A 20,257-nucleotide genomic window follows, 5' to 3' on the forward strand; every position below is an offset into this window, starting at 1 on the left:
GAGGTCAGAGGTCAATCTGGACACTGATGTCGGCGCAGGAGAGGAGGCCAAGAGGTCCGTCTGAACGCCAGCGCGGGAGCAGGGGAGGAGATCCAAGGTCGATCCGAACGCCGGAGCGGGAGGAGGAGTTGAAAGTCGATGTGAATGCCCGCGCTGGAGCAGAAGAGGAGGTAAATGGTTGTTCCGAACGCCGGAGCGGGAGAGAAGGTCGATCCGATCGTCAGCCGGAGAGAGGTGGCTGTCCGTGTGCCGGAAGGAGGCAGAAAGGCAGGTGACTCCGTGCCGTGGAGTGGCACGGGCGCTTGGGCTCACCAGGGCTCTACGTTGTAACCTTTGCGGCTGTTTCCTGTTGCCTTTGCATATTGTTAAGGCAAACATCTCCCCTTAGGCTTTCCCGGGTTGGCTTTGGGGGCCAGGTTACGCCCCCCGCAATCTCACCGTCGTGCTTCTTCGGAGCAATGTTACCCCGAAGAGAAGGGGGCTCGCTGGATGTGGTGAAGGGCTCTAATACCCAAAGTATTTGTACATTTGTAAACTCGAAAGACAAATGTGAGTGGTACTGCTCTCAGTAATGTATTTATTATATATAACATTTTGTGATAAATGCCGTGATATCTGATTCCCTGATTTCCTGTAAAGCGGCGGTCTTGATTAAAAACAGACTGAAGCTCAACTTTTTTTCAATCCAAGTTGGTGGTTTTTGTGTCATTTTTGTAGCTGCTTGCAGAGCTTGACTATGCTCCTGTTTCGTTTTGCTTGTGTTTTTAATTGGAAGATGAAGCCGGACCTCTGGCTTCCTAGAAAAAAAGGGACAGAACCAAGCGTTGCACTGAGAAATGGCCTCCGTGGGGAAGGAACAGACGGAAAAGGAGGAAGAAAAATCCAAAATCAACCTAAGAGCAGAATGGGTGAGGAAAAAAAGCTGTTTTCATGAGCCTGTTCAGGGTGGCCTTTGTGTGGCTTAGGAGGGGTGGTGGGGCCCTGGTCCTGGAGAAGTTCCAAGGGCTCCCATGTAGTAATAATAATAATAATAATATTTTTAAGCACTTACTATGTGTTTTGAGCGCTGGGGTAGATGCAGGCCAATCAGGTTGGACACAGTCCCTGTCCCACTTGGGACTCACAGTCTTAATCTCTGTTTGACAGATGAAATAACTGAGACCCAGAGAAGTGAAATGCCTTGCCCAAGATCACAGCAGGCAAGTGGCCGAACCGGAATTAGAACTCAGGTCTTTCTAACTCCCAAGCCTGAGCGGTATCCACTGGGCTATGGTACTTCATTCATTCATTCATTCAGTCATATTTGAGTGCTTACTGTGTGCAGAGCACTGTACTAAGCGCTTCTCTGGGAATTGAATTGGGTGTCTTCCTCTCTTCCTCCGTCTCGCCCTCTAATTCTAATGTGGAAATGCACAGAAATCCGCTCCCCCGGGGCCTTCCTGGAAAGGGAGGGGGCGGATGGGTGAGCCAAACCACCAGCCAGCCATCTTGTAGTGACGTCCGTCGGGCCGCAGTCGTGCTGTGAAACTACCGAGGAGGCACCCCGAGGCTTCGGGTTCTGGGACCCCCGAGACCTCTTCTGTAAGAAGAAATGTTTTACACGAGGTCTCTACCCTTTACAGGGTGGATTTTGAAGAGAGGTTGCAAAAGCCTGTTGCAAGGAAGTCTTGAGGTTTTTTATATTTCTTGCCTTGAAATTCCCGGGCTGCCCAATCAATCAATCAATCAATCGTATTTATTGAGCGCTTACTGTGTGCAGAGCACTGTACTAAGCGCTTGGGAAGTACAAGTTGGCAACATATAGAGACAGTCCCTACCCAACAGTGGGCTCACAGTCTAAATATCGTAAACATTGTACAACTGCTCTGTGGAGTGAGCGGTCAACAAAGCATGTTAAAAAAATCCGCACCTTCCCGAGAGAACGCAACCGATCCCTGCAGAGAAAACCCTGGCTCAGTGTGGACAGAGATCACTGTGTTCAGTGAATTTTCAATGAAGACATTTTGGACACCTCTCATTCAGAACGACGTTTTATTTCACCGCATTGAGAGTCACCGCCTTAAAACCTGGAAAAGACTCTCCCGATTGGTTAGAGTACCGTGGGCGTGAGCCTGCCAGGTGCTGGGGACGTTGCACCAAAATCTTTCCCCAGACACTTCAAACCTTTTCTCTGAATGCTTCGTGAAACTACAACCAGTAACACCTCCTGAGCTCGTAAAGCATCAGGCAGCTGATCACTAATCATCATCTAGGTCTCCCGCCTCCACTCCTGTGGTTCCTCAATGTCCCTCGGCCGGAGGGTTCTGAAAGTAAAGAAAAGGAAATTTTGGTTTAGTTTGGCTCTCGGGACGTCCCGTGGCAGCCAGGGCATGAGGAGCCCGGCCAGGAAGACAAGAAGCCCTGGGCGACGTCTTCTCCTTGGCGTGGGATGAACCCACGTTGGCTTGCAGCCAAATCCTCCTCCCCGGTCCATCAATGCATGGTATCTATTGAGTGCTTAGTGTGTGCGGAGCACTGTACTAAGCGTCCGGGAGCGTACCGTACGACAGAATTAGGAAACGCGTTCCCTGCCCGTAAGGAGAGTCCAGTCTAGAGCTCCATCCCCACGCCCCCACCTCCCGACCTCGGGCCGTGGCCGTGAAGCCGTAGCCTAAGCGGAGCCGTGGGAACCAGCGGGGAACCGAGGCACTGAGGCCTGGTTCTCCTCCCACCCACCCCAGTAGCCCAGTTGCTTGACCAGTGCCAAGGCCCGGCCCCAGTGGGGTGGGGGGCTGGAAGGGCCCAGGCGGGTGTCCCTTTCTACCCCCGGTTGGAAGTGTGGGTCTACAGGGTAAGAGCTGGTCTGCTCTTACGCTCTCCGGGATGGGCCGTCATTGATTCGATGCCCGACTTGGCCAAACCGGCCCAGTGAGCAGGCAGAAACAGTTTCTGAAAACACTTCACCTCCCGGGCCCCCGGGGCACCATCGATATGCTCTTTAATCTCCATTTTACAGATGAAGTAACGGAAGCCTAGAGACACCAAGTGACTTCCCCAAGGTCACACGGCAGACAAGTGGCGGATTCGGGATTAGAACCCAGGGCCTTGCCCTGCACTAGGTAAGGACTAGGCTGAAACACCAGGGAAATTCTAGGGAAAAGCCCCCTGCAGATTCATTCATTCAATTGTATTTATTGAGCGCTTACTGTGTGCAGAGCACTGTACTAAGCGCTTGGGAAGTGCAAGTTGGCAACATATAGAGACGGTCCCTACCCAACAGTGGGCTCACAGTCTAGAAGACCACCCTGAGCCCCTGATCAGCAACTGGGTGACACCATCATCCCGGGGGGGTTGATAAGTGGGTGTCGGGGTGACGCCAGCTACAGCCCCTCTACACACTGCAGTTTCAGAACTTCCCCACGCTAACATCAGCCCTGCCGAGGAAAAGCCGACATGGCCAGACGAGCGCTGGCCACTCTCCTGCAGGGAAAACACAAGGATGCCCCGAGACTTTGTTTTCCAGTGTCGGCATTATGCACATCTGAACGTACTGAGAGGCAGTGTAGCCTAGTGGATAGAGCATGGTCCTGGGCATCAGAAGGACCTGGGTTCTAATCATGGCTCGGCCACTTGTCTGCTGGGTGACACTGGATAAGTCACTTTGCTTCTCCAGGCCTCAGTTACCTCAGCTGTAAAATGGGGATTAAGACTGTGAGCCCCTTGGGGGACATGGACTGTGTCCAACCGGATTAGCTTGGCTCAGCAGCGTGGCTCAGTGGAAAGAGCTCGGGCTTGGGAGTCGGAGGTTGTGGGTTCAAATCCAGGCTCTGCCAGCTGTCAGCTGTGTGACTTTGGGCAAGTCACTTCACTTCTCTGGGCCTCAGTTCCCTCATCTGGATAATCGGGATGAAAACTGTGAACCCCACGTGGGACAACCTGATCACCTTGTAGCCTCCCCAGTGCTTAGAACAGTGCTTGCACATAATAAGCACTTAACAAATGCCATTATTATTATTAGCTTGTATTCATTCAACTGTATTTACTGAGCACTTAATGTGTGCAGAGCACTGTACTGTATCTTCCCAAGAGCTTAGTACAGTGCCTGGCACACGGGAAGTGCTTAACAAATATCATTAAGAATAAACACATAGGGGGTCATCAGGATATTTTGTTTGCCCTGCAAGATAAGGCAATCTGGTTTTTTTACTGAGCACCTACTGTGTGCCAAGCACTGTGCTAAGCACCTAGGAGAGTCGATGGAATTAGTAGAAAGGATCCCCGCCCTCGAGGAGCTTTCAATCTCACAGGGGAGACAGTCACCAAAATGAATTAATGAGAGGAGGAAGGAAAATTAGGCTATGCCTATGAGCTAGTGCTGAACTTAAAAAAGGATTTATACATGTTAGACGAACTTGAAAGCTACTTAAGTGCTTAGGTGGTGCAGAAATGTTGAAGTGTAGTTGGAGCCATAGAAGCTGAGGAGATTTTAAATTCATCAGGGAAGATGGGCTGGAGGAAAGGTCTTCTAGACTGTAAGCCCACTGTTGGGTAGGGACTGTCTCTATATGTTGCCAACTTGTACTTCCCAAGCGCTTAGTTCAGTGCTCTGCACACAGTAAGCGCTCAATAAATACAATTGAATGAATGATTGCAGATAGCCCTTAAAGATGTGGAGAGCTAAGACCTGCCGGATGTGAGGAGGGAAGGAGCAAGCGGTCGGCAACGGGACACCAGAAGGACGCAGAGTGACTGTGTTGGTTTGCGAGGAACAAAGTGCGCGAGCTGGGGTGGAGTGGGAGAAGGGAGTGGATGATCTGGATAAGTAACATGACTGACTGACTTGTCTCCTCTCCCTCGAGTTCCCAGGACAGTAGCTCTCCTCCCCTCGGGAGACCCGCGTAGGTCTTTGGGGTGCAGGGGCTACACTCGGGGGATGTTTCTCCTCAAGTTGTAAATGACATGTCCAGGCCGGAGTGGGCCTGCCGCCGGCCCTACCTGGAAACATCACGGCTCCACAGCTTCGGGATTCAGGTACGCTGAACAGTCCCCTATCTTTTTCAGGTCGGCGAGACTGAGGGACTCTGAACACATCGGACAGGTCTTTTCGGAATGTAGCATTCTGTCGGGGAGCGAGAGCATTTCGGCAGGTTGAGTAGCTGACTGTGGGATGCGCATCCCCGGTCCTGCTGTCGGAGAGCGGATCCTGGACTGAATGGGCCTCGGGACTGACCCAGGGGGGCTGTGGAGGGAGCCAGATTCTCCAGAGTTTGAACACTAACCATGCTGCGTTCCAACTCCCTTCTAGTTGGACCCACCTTGGGAGTCAGTCAGTCATATTTATTGAGCACTTACTGTGTGCAGAACACTGTACTGAGTGCCTGGGAGAGTACAATTTAACAATAAACAGACACATGCCCTGCCCACAGTGACCTTACCATCTAGAGGGGTGAGGCCCTGCTTGCCCTGCCCCCTTCAACTCAAGAGCATGCCAAAGTGGCCAACCCAAAGACAACTCAGCCTTTCCTAAGGAGAACTCAATAAATAGTTTTGCAAATTGCAGTTGCGGTCACATTTTTATCTCTCAGAGTGCTGTCCCCACCACTGATCCTCCTGCGACTGCCGGGCAGATTGGAGAAGTCTTCCGGTGTGCTCTGAAGACCAGCCCTAGGTCATGGTGGCCCATGGCCCGGCGGAGAGGTGGCCCCCTGGACTAGACCTGGACCCTCTGAGCCTCGTGCCAGTACCAACTTTCCACTGGGTCTCCCCGCCAGCCAGGTCTCCTGGAGAGGAGCGGGAACCCAGAGCCCGGAGGGCTACCGTGGGGTTCAGCCAGGCCCCGGCCGGCTGTTTTGTCGCCAGGAAGTCACTCCGTCTCGGCCCTGGAATCGCTCTCCCCAGCTCACTAAGCTCTCCTTGGCCCTCAGGGAGTACTCTCCCAAGCACTTAGTACAGCACTCTGCACACAGTAAGGGCTCAGTAAATACAACTGACTGACTGAATCGGGCCATTTGGGAACATGTAAAAGAAGCGAAAGTCAGAGCGCTCAAATCCGGGGGGCGGAAACCCCACCACCTCCCTTTTCCCTCTCTTCCTTGCCTCTGCTGAGCTCCCCGCTCCTTTTCTTTCTCCCTCCTCTTTCCCATCCCCTGTGGCGGCAACAGCTAGAAACAGCCATTGCTGTGAAACGGTCATGGGGGTGCAATGCTGTCTTCACATTGCACTGCATATGACATCATGGGTCACGTAGGAGGCCATCCATTGCATAGATGTGTGCCAGCCGCTCAAAGGTTTCATCCGTTCTGGCTCCTCTGCACAAAATGGTCACTGAGCCCGGCGGTAGGCGATTTTTCCGCCCTGCGCCTCAGGCCTCTCCCTGCTTGAAGAGCAGGGACTGAGCCCCGACTCTCCTCCTGCTTGCCGGAGCCGGGCCCTTCCCACGGGCCCAGTAGCAGGCCGTTCCTGCGTGCCACCTGAATGCTGGAGATCGGAACCGGCGGCGGAACTAACGATTCGGAATTCTGACTTACATCCTCAACTCGGAGTATAAAGCTGGAAAGTCGCAGTGGGAGCAGATGGTCCAATCATCCTTTACCATGTGTCGGCCCTGGAAATGGAGACGGGGTCATTTTTTGAGCTCGCTGAAGATTTCAACCCGTTCCTTTCACCCACCCCCGATCCCACAGACACTTCTGTCAACTCAGGAACGGTGGTCGCGTAGGCGAATTAACAGCTGACGCTGCAGATGGAGAAACAAATGGCAAGTGGGAGCATGTTTGAACCTTTCATTTTTTCATGAGAGGAATAACTCTGCCTTGTTTGCAACGTGCTACAAGGAGGATAAACTACAGCAGAGTAGTAACTGTTTGTCTGGATGGCCTGAAAGCTAATTAGGGGTGAACCTTGATGAGAGAATTCAGTTGATGGGGAAACCGCATGAGGGGAAGAATTGGAATGGGAGAAGAATCACCCCTACCCCCCGAGCAGCCACGGCTCTCTCTGGCAGTTCAGCTTTGATGCTTTCATCACTCATAATTAACAGTAATAATATTACTAATATTATTATTAGTTCAGTTTGATGCTTTTGTCACTCAGCACATATAATATTATTGTTATTATTAGTTCAGCTTTGATGCTCTAGTCGCTTAACATTAAGAGCATTGAGCCCCCATCTCAGGAAATGGAATATGTAGTCCCTCAGAGAGTTTGGGGAAATGAATAAGGAAAGATTCCTTCCCCTAAGTGGTTCACAAGCTAATCTCCTCTTCTCCCAGTCGCTTCTGCACCACTCTTGCACTGGGATTTACAATTATTTTTATTATTATTATATTTAAGTGCTTACTGTGTGTCAAGTACTGCTCTAAGCACTGAGGTAGGATACAAGGTAATCAAGTTGGACACAGGTCCTATCCCACTTGGGGCTCACAGTGAAAGTAGGAGAGAGAACCAGTATTGACTCCCCAATCGATCACCATTGATCAAGAGTTCCCTTTCGTATGCCCAGGAGCATAACGAGAGCCTATGGACAGAAAGCAGATTAATTTCTCACGTCGGCAGAGAAATGAAACACGAGGGCTGGGATTGGGTCCTCGGGCTCCTAGACCTGTGCTTTTATACACTAGACCACACTGCTTCTCTTGTCAGAGATCTGAAACTCCAAATCAATAATAATAATAATAATGGTATTTGTTAAGCACTTACTATGTGCCAAGCACTGTTCTAAGCACTGGTGGGGGGATACGAGGTAATCAGGTGTCCCACATGGGGCTCACAGCCTTAATCCCCATTTTAAAATGAGGGAACTGAGGCACAGAGAAGTGAAGTGACTTGCCCGAAGCCACACAGCTGATAAGTGGAAGAGCCGAGATTAGAACCCACGATCTCTTGACTCCCAATCCCAGGCTCTTTCCACTATACCACTCTTCTTCTCTGTGTGTTACAAAATATTGGAAAAGAGAGTTTCTTTCTTACGCCTGGAAAGCGTAGGCTTTCCCTGGAGCGAGCATTGTTCGAACAATTGCGATCAAGACACCCACCGTGGCAATGCAGTATGGGAGATTATTCTTGCACCCAGGACAGAGCAGCTCGCACTCAGGAAGCGGGAAATCACAAAACGGGCACGGGGTGGTCGCCTCTTCAGCCTCAGTGGTGTCGGGTCTCCTAGGAAGAAATAGCACAGAGGAAAAGTACAATGAGTTTAAATGAGAACGCTCTCTCACCTCTGCTAAAATCGAAACATCAGAGTCTGAAGGGCACGGTGGGTAAATAGTCTGAATTAGCGAAAAGTTTGAGTCGCAAAAAAATTTTTGAAAACGGACTTAATGCCTTTTTATTGTATTATGTAAGGTGTGCCTGTGTATATAAATGTGTGAATGCTTGTGCCTCATAGGAAAAAACATGGGCTTGGGAGTCAGAGGATCTGTGTTCTAATCCTGACTCTGTCACTTGCCTACTGTGTGCCACTGGGCAAGTCACTTCACTTCTCTGTGCCCCTGTTTCCTCATCCGTAAAATGGGGATTAAGACTGTGAGCCCCTTGTGGGACAGGGACTGTGTCTGACCTGATTAACTCGTTACATACTCCAACATGAAGTACAGTGCTTTCCACATGCTATGTGCTCAACAAACACCAAAATTGTTATTGTAGTGTATCCTGTCCATTTTACAGGTGAGGTAACTGAGGCACACAGAAGTTACGCTACTTGTCCAGGGTCACGCAGCAGAAAAGTGGCAGAGCCGGGACTAGAAACCAGCTCCTTCTGATTTACGTACATATCTTTAAATTGTATATTATAAATTATTTATTTATATTTATGTCTGTCTCCCCCTCTAGACTGAAAACTGTTTGTGAGCAGGAAACGTGTCTGCTAATTCTGTACATATTGTAGTGATAATAATAATAATAATAATGGCATTTATTAAGCACTTGCTATGTGCAAAGCACTGTTCTAAGTGCTGGGGAGGTTACAAGGTGATCAGGTTGTCCCATGTGGGGCTCACAGTCTTAATCCCCATTTTACAGATGAGGTAACTGAGGCCCAGAGAAGTGAAGTGACTTGCCCAAAGTCACACAGCTGACAAGTGACGGAGCAGGGATTTGAACCCATGGCCTCTGACTCCAAACCCCGGGCTCTTTCCACTGAGCCACGCTGCTTCTCTCCCAAGTGCTTAGTACCATGCTCTGCATACAGTAAGTGCTCAATAAATACCATTTGTTGATTGATTGATTGATAGCTGGTGGAGGAAGATGAGGAGGGCAGCAGAAATACTCCAACACTCCTCTCCCTTCCTCTTCCCTTCTCCCCCCTCCCCTCTATAATAGGGCTAGCCAAATGGGTGCAGAGCTGCAGGTAAGATGTTGGACAAGTAGAGACGAAGCCAAGCTCAGCACAGCGCTCTGCACGTAGTACGCGTTCAGTACATTTCATCGGCGACTGACTGATCGATGGACAGAGGGGAGGGAGGAGGAAGACAAATAAGGACTCGCTCCACGTCCCCCCCGCCCCCCTCATCTCCTTCCCTGCTGCCGGCCGCCTGACCTGACCATGGCTTCGATCTTCTTGCGGTATTTGAGATCGATCCGGCTGCGGTACTCGGGCCGCATGAGCATTGCCGCGAAGCTGAAGGCCGAGCTCCGCAGGCCCGCCCGGTGGCACTCGATCACGGTGGACGTCAGGATGGGCACGATGTCTGCAATGCCAAACCCCCTGCTCGCGATCCACTGCCGGACGGCTTGCGCCCGGGCCGAGGTTACGCATCAGGCCCTTGCCTCTCCCACGCTTCAAAGCCTCGTCAATCAATCAATCATATTTATTGAGCGCTTACTGTGTGCAGAACACTGTACTAAGCGCTTGGGAAGTACAAGTTGTCAACATATAGAGACGGTCCCTACCCAACGGTGGGCTCGAAGCCACATCTCCTCCAAGAGGCCTTCCCTGACTAAGCCCTCCTTTTCTCTTCTCCCACTCCCTTCTGCCTTTATTCCTCTCCTCTTCCCAGCCCCACAGCACTTATGTGTAAATAAATCTGTAATTTATTGCTGAGTGACAAAAGCATCAAACTGAACTGCTAATAATAATATTAGTAATATTATTACTGTTAATTATGAGTGATGAAAGCATCAAAGCTGAACTGCCAGAGAGAGCCGTGGCTGCTCGGGGGGTAGGGGTGATTCTCCTCCCGTTCCAATTCTGCACACAGTAAGTGCTCAATAAGTACCATTGACTTATTGATTGATTCTTCTCCGCCTCTAGACTGTAAGCTCCTTGCAGGTAGGGAAGAAGTCTACCAACTCTGGTGTATTGTACTCTCCCCAAATGCTTAGTACAGTGCTCTGCACACAGTAAAGTGCTCAGTAATTGATTGATTGATTGATTGACTGATCTTGGACTTCCGCTGGCCTTGATTCCTCAGGTGGCTGAGGCAGAGTTGGGAACTTTGTGCAATTGGTGAAGTGAATGAAGCCAAAAAAAAAAAGAATCTTGTGCAAAGCCTTACAGACACAGAGAGAGAGAGACAGAGAGAGGAAGGTGGGTAGCACTATCCCTGAAATAGAAGTGAAAATAATCGGCAAACAAATATCGATACTAAACACTGAACTGCATATTGTTCCTCAGTTGCCACTCCGATGAAAACAAAGAGCTGATGTGATTACTACTTACGGGAGGGGAATTTGCTAATGTTGTTGGCCACTCGAATCAGCATGCGGGCTCCCTTCAGGTGATCCCCACGTTTCACGTGAATCTGAAAGGATTAATAATGTTATATTCCACAGTCACCATTGCCGTGTTGGTGGTGCAGTCCGGATTTTAAAGAAGGTTTTCTCGGTAAGTATTTGTGAAAAAAGGAAAGTAAGCCAAAAGAGCTGGGTGGAGATCTTGGTGTGTTAATAGGAAGTCCGAAATGTTTGGAAACCAAGCTCTTGGGCCTTTTTCCTCGGGGCATATGCGTCCTATCTGGTCAGGGCTGTGTCAAGTATAAGTAGCACTTTTGGAAATAAATAATAATAATTGTATTCGTTAAATGTGCACTATGTGTCAAGCACTGTACTAAGTGCTGGGGTAGAACAAGATAATCAGGTCTTTACATGGGGCTAACAGTTTGAGTAGGAGGGAGCGCAGGTATTAAATCCCCATTTTACAGGTGAGGGAGGTGAGACACAGATAAGTTAAGCGACTTGCCCAAGGTCACACAGCAGAAAAGTGGTGGAACCAGGAATAGAACCCAGGTCCTCTTATTCTCAAGCCTGGGCTCCTTCCACTAGGCCACACCACTCTTCACAACAGTGGTTATTTCCAAAAGACATATCTGGTCCTTTTTTTATGAAGGGAAGTCTAGTGGAATGAGCATGGGATTGGGATGAGATTTGGAGCTGCTGAATGACTTGGACATCTTTCTATGACTAAGTTTCCTCACCTGTAAATGAGGCTGAAATCCCTGTTCTCCCTCCCTGTTACACTGTGAGCCCCATGTGGGATGGCGACTGTGTCTGATCCGATTAGCTTGTATCTAGCACAGTGCTTGGCATATTGCAAGTGCTTAATAAATGGCATCATTGTTATTATTGGAGAGCGGCTGTCAGCTGGCTTTCCTGGGATCAACTATGGTTCCTTCATGCAGAATCTGACCAGGTGGAGGACAACATCCAAGCTGACTTCCATTAGAACCACTAAGCAGAGGAATTCTCTTTAGACCCCTCATGGCAACAGTCTTATTAGCTCAAGGAACCAAGGAGACAAGCTGCCTTATTAATGACAGTTTGTGATCCCAAGAACAACAACAAGGAAGAGACTTTGCAAAGCCACTGATGGGCTTTACTTGAGACAGGTGATTGTGTGGGGGCAGAGCCTGGAGGGAGGTGGGGCTTTCTCTCCCTGTTCTAGTCAGTAATGGGCCTGGACCAATCAATGACTGTCCCATGGAGCCACAGCTGCGATGCATAAAGCAGATAAATGTGCTCGTTTTGAGCCCAGGCAGAGGGCAAGCAAAGCATCTGAATCAGAAGCACGAGAGCAGCACTTGGAAGCAGAAAGAAGAAGCAACGGCAGAATGGGATCCCTTCACTAGCAAACTGGTATGGACTCTTGGTGGAGTAAGTGTGTATGTATGTGTCACTCACTTGCATGTTGGTAAAACCTAAGTAAAAACCTTTCCATACTAACCTTGGGGGTTGGTGGTGTGGTTTGACTCTCTTATGTGTCCCTGAGGCTCCCCCTGGTCTAGGAAGGTCCTGGTTGGTACGAGCCAGGGATCGCAACAGTAAGAATGGTAAGACCCAAGAAGGTGGTAGAAGTAGTCTAGTGGATAAAGCACGGGGCTTCCGAGTCGGAGGACCTGGGTTCCAATACTGACTCTGCCACTTGTCTGTTTTGTGACCCTGGGCAAGTCACTTAACTTCTCTATGCCTGTTACCTCATCTAAAATGGAGATTGAGGCTGTGAGCCCCCTGTATGACATAGGACTGTGGCCAACCTGGTTATCTTCTATCTACCCCAGTGCTTAGTACAGTGCCTGGCCCATAGTAAGCCCTTAACAAATACTATTTTTTAAAAAAAGATATAAGGACTCAAAACTTTGGCAAACTATGGACCGTTTGGGAGACAGCCACAGAAGGCAGTGAGTTTGGCACTTAGCATGCCCAAGACAGGTGATGGTGACTGTCAGAGGCTTCAGAAAGATTCTGGTGCCAGAAGGGAAAAATGAAAATGAGGATATCAAATTCTGTGGTGTAGCAAGGGGCTATCTTTTTATGCACATGCTTTTTTTTTTTTTTGTTAAGTGCTTGTCATGTGTCAAGCACTGTTCTCAGCCCTGAGGTAGATAGAAGTTAATCAGGTAAGACACAGTTCCTGTCCCACATGGGGCTCACAGTCTAAATAGGAGGGAGAACAGGGATTGAATCCCCATTTTACAGTTGAGGAAACTGAGGCACAGAGAATAATAATAATTATGGAATTTAAGTGTTCTATGGGCCGGGCACTGTACTAAGCACAGGGGTGGATACAAGCAAATCAGGTTGGACACAGTCTCTGTCCTATGTAAGGCTCACAGTCTCAATCCCCATTTTACAAATGAGGGAACGGGAACCGAGGCACACAGAAGTAAAATGACTTACCCTAGGTCACACAGCAAGCAAGTGGCGGAGCAGGGATTAGAACCAAGGTACTCCGACTCCCAAGTCCATGCTCTTCCCACTAGGCCACATTGCTTCCCACGTGTTTAGAAGGTATTATCAGTCACTCTTTGGTTTATCAGATACACCCCCACGCAAGGATAAAAATCTCACCATCAACAAAGTCTTCTCTGAACCAGAAAGACAGCTTTGTAAATAAACATAAATGAGACATCTATATGTACTTCTGCCACAAAAACCAAACATTCACCTGATCATTTCTTCACATTGTTTTAACCTGCAAACTCCTTGGAGATAACTCTTGTTACCTGGAAGGTAATTACTCTTTAAAGGGTCCCCTTAATGCATAGCATCATGTAATATATTAAAGGGAAAAGAGGAAGAAAGTGAGAAAGAAAGGGGACATAAGGAGCGAGGAAGACCCCATAGCGTAAATATCATCCAGGAATGAAAATAAACAGCATTAATTTAAAAACTAAGAATGTGAACTGTATGTAAAAAAAATACCTTAACCAAAATATAGCTGTGCAGGATCATAAGGTTTGTGGCCATCTCAGAAGGAATTGTGATCTTCTGGGTTCTCAGTTCTGCGTACATGCTGAAGAGAACATCGTGGGCACTTCGATAGTTTCCTTCCAAAATGGTTAACAAAGACCAATAAATGAGAGCTCTTTAAAACCAAATTCAACTTTAGACTCTTTAAAAAAATCTGTTACATCAATCATCGATAATTTGAGTGCTTGCTGTGTGCAGAACAATTTACTAAGTGCTTGGAAGAGGACAATACAACAGAGTTAGTAGGCAAGTTCCTTCCCCACAGAGCTTACAGTCAAGAGTGGGGAGACAGGCACTAAATTGTGGGACTATACATAAGTCTTGTGGGGAAAGGATGAGGTGACTATCCAGTTCTTAAAGGATACAAATCCAAGTGAATAGGCAATGGGTAGGGGAATCAATTAGTCATGCATATTTATTGAGGACTTACTGTGTGCAGAGCACTGTACTAAACATTTGGGAAAATAGAATTCAACAATAATGGACACGTTGCCTGCCCACAAACAGTTTACAGTCTAGATAGAGGGGGAGCTAGACATTAATATGAATAAATAAATTACGAGTAGATATGTAAGTGCTGGGGGGTGAATAAAGGGAGCAAAGCAGGGCAACACCGAAGGGAATGGAAGAAATGAGAACTTAATTGTGGAAGATCTCTTGGAAGAGGTGTGATTTTTAGTAAGGTGAAATGTTATATGAAAACTTGTAGAGTCTAAGAACCATGTGAAACTGCTGTTCATTTGTAGGTAAAAGGAGCACTGCTCACATATGGCTGCAGTTATTGCCAAACATGTGCTCAATGAATTTTACTGCTCTTGGGCGCAGCGACTCCAACACCTGTGCAGCAGTGGTTTCCAGCCAGAGCCCGGTCCTCGAATGGAAGAGAAAATTCCGGATAGGGGCAGAAGAGGACAGCCGACTGGGCAGCTGTGCACTTCGGATTCCTTGGAAAGAAGGTACTGCATACACAAATGTACAGACATACGCACACACCAATCCCCACAGACCTGCGGACTGCTCCTCCCTGGAGATGATTATGGCAGTGCGGGCAGCCTCTCGGTATTGCTTCAGGGACATGTATAAGCGGAATAGATACTTGGCATCCTTAATAAGAAAATAGTTTGTAGGCTTCAGGTGTTAAAGGGTCTCTCCGTGGACGGTAACGGGCAAGAGAACACTTACCTAGATGAAACAAGCTATCCTCATATACCTCCTCCACACATGCTAGTCTTTCTCTTTAACATTTTAATGTCCGTCTCCGCACGCTAGACTGTAAGCTCCTGGAGCGGTTGGGATGGTGCCTTCTGGCTCTATAGTGCTGTACTCTCCTAAGCGCTCCCAGGGACTGGACTTGATCCGGTTATATTGACCCCAGCACTGAGTACAGTCCTTGGCATAGAGTAAGCTCTTAAATACCACAACTATTATTATAATTATGGTTATTCCGCGAGCGCCTTAAGCTCATTATGGCTCAAACTGAACTCATCTTTTCCCAAACCCACTCCTCCTCCTAACTTTCCTAACACAGACAGCAAAACCACCAACTTCCCTGACCAAGAAGCCTGTAATGGTGATAGTCTTAAACTCTTATATTCCGTGCGATGCTCAAGACTGCTGGTTCTTCATCCCTAACATTCCCCAAATCTGCCCCTTTCTTTCCTTCCCAACAGCTACTACCATATTCTGTCTGGGGTGTAATAACCCTTTATTTGCCCCCTTGCAGTGTAAGCTACTTGGAACTGTAAGCTCCTTGTGGGCAGGGAAAGTGCCTCCCAACTCTGTTGTACTGTACTCTCCCAAGTGCTTAATTCAGCACTCTGCATACAGTAAGCGCTCGATAAATACCATTGATGACGATGATAAATAGCACTCTGCACACAGTAAGCGCTCGATAAATACCATTGATGATGATAAATACCATTGACTGTGGGTAGGGCAGCTTTCCTTCTTTATTCTGTACTTTCCAAGCCCAGTGGGCCACGTCAAATGGGTGTTCAGTAAATGCCGTTATAAGTACTACTTACTATTATTGACTAGATAACTTCTCTTAGCTGGTTTCCTTCTCTCCAGCCTGTCGATCAATCAAAGGTATTTACTGAGTGCTTACTGTGTGCAGAGCACAATATAATGGAATTGGTAGACATGATCCCTGCCTGCAATGAACTTACAGTCTAGAGGGTGAAACAGATGTTGAAATAAATGAACATTCTGGCCCCAAATCATCTTTCCCAAATGCAGTGCAAGTCATGAAAAACATACTACCTTGGGCATGCCGTCACTCTCTCCCATGAGGTGATCTATGAGCTGATTGGTCAATGACTCATCCTTTGCCTGCCCAACCTATTCATAAAAAGAAAGGGTAAATTTCAATTCTCAAATAACTTTGTCTTTAGCTCTGTTTCTCTCACTGTGGGTCTCCCAGTTGGCCTCCCTCTGTCTTTATTTTTTTTTATGGTATTTGTTCAGTGCTTACTCTGTGTCAGGCACTGTTCAAAACACTGGAGTAGATAGAAGGTAGTTGGGTTGGACATAGTCCGTGTCCCACCTGCGACTCACAGTCTTAATCCCCATTTTACAGATGAGATAACTGAGGCACAGAGAAATCAAGTGACTTGCCCAAGGTCACAGAGCAGTCAAGTGGTGGAGTGGGATTAGAACCCAGGTCCTCCCAGGACTGTGCTGTAGCCACTAGGCAACACTGCTCCTCTAGCCTCTCTGCTTTTACAGACCTCTCTCCATGTTCCACTTTGAGCTCTTGAAAGTGTGGTCAACTACCTTTGTTCAACTAAAAATGAAGCTGAAAATATTTGGACCATTAAAAAAGATAAAGTTGATTTGAGGGGAAACTAGGGTAAAAACCCAGTCCTTTTCTGAAGTCAGACTAAGAGAGTGTACTGAGAGTAACCATTTAATAATGTAACATGGTAAGAAACCCTGGAATTCTTCAATAATAAGGATGAGCTACGGCTTCATAGTGATAACTATTTTATCTCTTTAATTCTACTGAGCCATCTTCATTTCTTACTGTGTCAATTGCCATTTCTAGGGCTGCGTTATCATCTGTACTGGAGCACTTGAGGAAGTGTTTTAAAGCCTGTAACGACACATGAACCAAATTAATGCACATCTTAAAAGTGAAAAGAACTCTCATAATTTTGCAGTTTCACTGTCAATAGCATAAACTACAAAGGAAGCAATAATTAATCGACTGAACAAGTATTTAAAAACGTTCAGTTTTGAGCAGCATTGTCTTTTTGTTGGACAGTGCTTTAGGGCTGTCTGAATCCATGTCATCCCCTCTAGACCATAAGCTCGTGTGGGCAGGAACGTGTCTACCAACTCTGTTGGACTGTGCTCTCCCAAGCAATCAGTACTGTGCTCTACACACAGTGAGCACTCAAATACCATTGTTTGATCTACTGTAATTTTCCCAAGACTTTGTGGTTCCTTTTGTTGATGATCTTTCTAGGCCCTCTCTGAAGCTTTCCTGGCTTGTCGAACCGCATTTAAGATGAAGTTCAGCCAATTGTAAAACAGGATGTATTTGTGGTTACTGGGTGTATCCATAATGACCCGCAAAATAGCTAGGGAGGGTCAAACCAGGGAGTTAGGTTTAACCACACTTGGGTGGAAAATATCATCCCTTTCGATCCGGTGACATTTCTGCCTTCCATGGGGAGAGTGCAGAGAACTGTACTCGGTGCCTGCTGTGGGCAGAGCAAACATACCAGGCCTCGAAAATAAACAAAGGCCTTGGTCCTTGAGGAACTTAGTCTAATGGAGAAGGCAAGCCGACACAAATTGTCAAATGTACACTAGATAAATGAGCGATTGGTGGAGAGTCGAATGATAAGCAAAAGAAATGAACTTACTAATTAATGGCACTCTTTCTCCTCACATACACCCCTATTCCCACACTCCTTGCACCTGCTCTCCTGTTCCCACTGTGTTTTCACCGTTCCCCTTGTCTCCCCACCCTACCACCTTCTCTGCCCCTTCCCTTCCTCCCCGTCTCAGGATGGGGCCTGGGTTCCTTCTGTGGCGTGGGAAGGACGGGAGAGGGCAGGGGAGGGGTGGGCCAGGATACCCTGGGGAAAGGAAGACAGAGGAAAGGCACATCAGCCCGGGCAGGAGGAGGTCTGAGATAGACTCGGAGACCCCTCGGGGGTTAGGAATGGTCCTGCCATTTAACTTGAGGAAAAACTTCCGATTGAACAACCTACTTAGAAGCAGCATCAGGAGTATATGGGCTGCCTTACCAGGACTTATGATGATGATGATGATGATGGCATTTATTAAGCACTTACTATGTGCAAAGCACTGTTCTAAGCGCAGGGGAGGTTACAAGGTGATCAGGTTGTCCCATGGCGGGGGCTCACAGTCGTAATCCCCATTTTACAGATGAGGTCACTGAGGCACAGAGAAATTAAGTGACTTGCCCAAAGTCACACAGCTGACAACTGGTGGAGCAGGGATTTGAACCCCTGACCTCTGACTCCAAAGCCCGTGCTCTTTCCACTGAGCCACGCTGCTTCCCCGTGCTTGTGCTGGAAATAGGATCACCAGAGATTTTGGCAAAACCCCATCTTTCCTGCTTCATTGGTAATAATGATAACAACAATAGTAACTATTTAAGTGCCTCCTCTATGCCAAGCATTGTAAGCACCAGGTTAGATACGAAATAATCCTGTTGGACACAGTGCCTATCCTACATTGGGCTCACAGCCCAAGTAGGAGGAAGAGCAGGTACAAAGGGAACAATAATAATCACGATATTTATTCAACACCTACTGTTGAATGCCAAGCACCATGCTAAGTTCTGGGGGCGATGCAAGATCATCAGGTCAGACCCAGTCCCTCATTAGGCAAAAGATAATAGTAATTATTAAAGGCTAATTATGTTCCAGGTATAATGCTAACATCACAGGCAGAGTTCCTGGCCCAAATGGAGCTATAGTCTACAAGGTAGGGAATGTAAAATTCCCATTTTACAGAAGAGGAAACAGGTTTAGCAAGTTTACGTGACTTGCCAATGGTCAGAGAGCAGGCCAGTGACAGAGGTGAGATTAGAACCCAGCTCTCCTGACTTCCAGAACTATCCACTTTCCACAAGGCCATGCTACCTTCAAAAGGGGAGGCAAATCACCTCCAATCGAATTGGACTTTGTATTCTCCCAGCTGTTATTGGAGGACCAAACCTGGTTCACTGTAACTTGGAGGGTTGGATACATTGGGCACACCATCTGTCCTCAATCAATCAATCAATCAATCAATGGTATTAAGTGCTCACTGTGAGCTGACCCCTGTAATAGGCAATTGGAAGAGAATAATATATTAGAGTTGGTAGACCCGATTCCTGAGCACGAGGATCGAATAAAGGGCCAGAAAGTCAGATTATATCATTTTTAAATGACGGTATGTAGAACTTGATTTGGATGTATCAGTAATATCTCCCCCTTCAGTTTCTCTTTGCTGAAAGTTTTTGAAGTAGAAGGTATTTGAGGACTATTTTTTCTTCTTCAGAGAACTCTAATACCTTTCTTTCTGTCGGTAACATAACGTCATTAGATGTGTGATCTCCCAAACGCATCCCTAGAATCATTCGAATGATGTTTACCATTGAACACTAACCCGTGCGTATTGGCCGCAGAGCAAAAAGAACTTGCCCGCTGGAAAATGTTTCTTTTCTCCTTCAAAGTGCAATGCGATACTCTGATAGTCTTCGTTGGGGGTGTCCTCTGAACCTACAACACAGACACGCGCCTGGCCCTTAGAACTCAGGAGGGTTTTCTCCTCAGGCCTTATCCCCGACTTCTCATTTTCTGGCTCCCTTGGACCGTCGTCAAGCTGACGGTGAGCAGCCCCTGCATCACCAGCTGGGCAGCCCCTGAGGGAAACAGGGCCTCCTGGGTCCACATCTGTCACCGCCACCCCTGTCATCCCTCAGGGAGGGAGAGTCTGCAGGGAAACTTTCTCAGACACCTGCCTTGCATGATGCAGCTGACTCCTCCCCACCTCAGATCATAGCTCTCTTTGAGAACCACAATTCCCCTCTGCCCAGTATAAAGACTCGATTCTTTACCATCCCAACCCCTCTTCCTACCATGCAGGGGCAGGGGGCGGCTGTTTGTAGGAGAGAACACGTGCGGTCAGAGAAGGAAGAGGAGAGAGACGCAGTCTGAGGAGGAGGGCTGAGAAGAGAGGGTGGGGAAAGAAAGAAAATGAAGGCAAGGGAGAACGTTATTAACAAGAATCTAGGTGGATCAGTGAAAGCGAGCACAAATGGCAGCCGCGGGATTTACCTATGATGTCAGCATACAGTTCCATTTGGTTGTGTTGCTGGGCCAGTGTGAAAGCTTCATTGTTGCATTTGGACATGACCAGAAACTGAATGGCAGAACCATAGTCTCCCAGTTGGAGAAAGAACCTAATCAGAATAAAGATTGGTTTTTTTTTATTTGGAATATCATATTAAAACAGTAATGAATAACCAAAGCCCATCAATTTTAGATATTCAACAGTGCAGTCTTGCCACCTGATCCTGTCTTAGAGAGTCGGCCTTTTACAGTGCCACAAACGAACATGTGCTAGGTTT

At 47.7% G+C, this 20,257-nt stretch overlaps 1 protein-coding gene across 1 annotated transcript in view; it reads right to left on the bottom strand.

Annotated features, from left to right (window-relative positions):
* Positions 1 to 2,045: 2,045 nt before the first annotated feature.
* Positions 2,046 to 20,257, bottom strand: part of LOC119933140 (WD repeat-containing protein 19-like) — a 63,270-nt gene continuing 45,058 nt past the window's right edge. The window contains exons 26-37 of the mRNA XM_038752467.1: positions 19,965 to 20,089; positions 19,294 to 19,406; positions 16,688 to 16,756; positions 15,925 to 16,002; positions 14,670 to 14,766; positions 13,615 to 13,739; positions 10,637 to 10,718; positions 9,515 to 9,665; positions 8,013 to 8,136; positions 6,507 to 6,583; positions 4,975 to 5,098; positions 2,046 to 2,303 (exon numbers count right to left, since the gene is read on the bottom strand). Coding sequence (XP_038608395.1) covers positions 4,984 to 5,098; positions 6,507 to 6,583; positions 8,013 to 8,136; positions 9,515 to 9,665; positions 10,637 to 10,718; positions 13,615 to 13,739; positions 14,670 to 14,766; positions 15,925 to 16,002; positions 16,688 to 16,756; positions 19,294 to 19,406; positions 19,965 to 20,089 — 1,156 coding nt within the window. The 3' untranslated portion in view covers positions 2,046 to 2,303; positions 4,975 to 4,983. The remainder of the gene's footprint in view (positions 2,304 to 4,974; positions 5,099 to 6,506; positions 6,584 to 8,012; positions 8,137 to 9,514; positions 9,666 to 10,636; positions 10,719 to 13,614; positions 13,740 to 14,669; positions 14,767 to 15,924; positions 16,003 to 16,687; positions 16,757 to 19,293; positions 19,407 to 19,964; positions 20,090 to 20,257) is intronic.

Source organism: Tachyglossus aculeatus, chromosome 10, assembly GCF_015852505.1.
Source record: "Tachyglossus aculeatus isolate mTacAcu1 chromosome 10, mTacAcu1.pri, whole genome shotgun sequence".
NCBI classification, from domain to species: domain Eukaryota; kingdom Metazoa; phylum Chordata; class Mammalia; order Monotremata; family Tachyglossidae; genus Tachyglossus; species Tachyglossus aculeatus.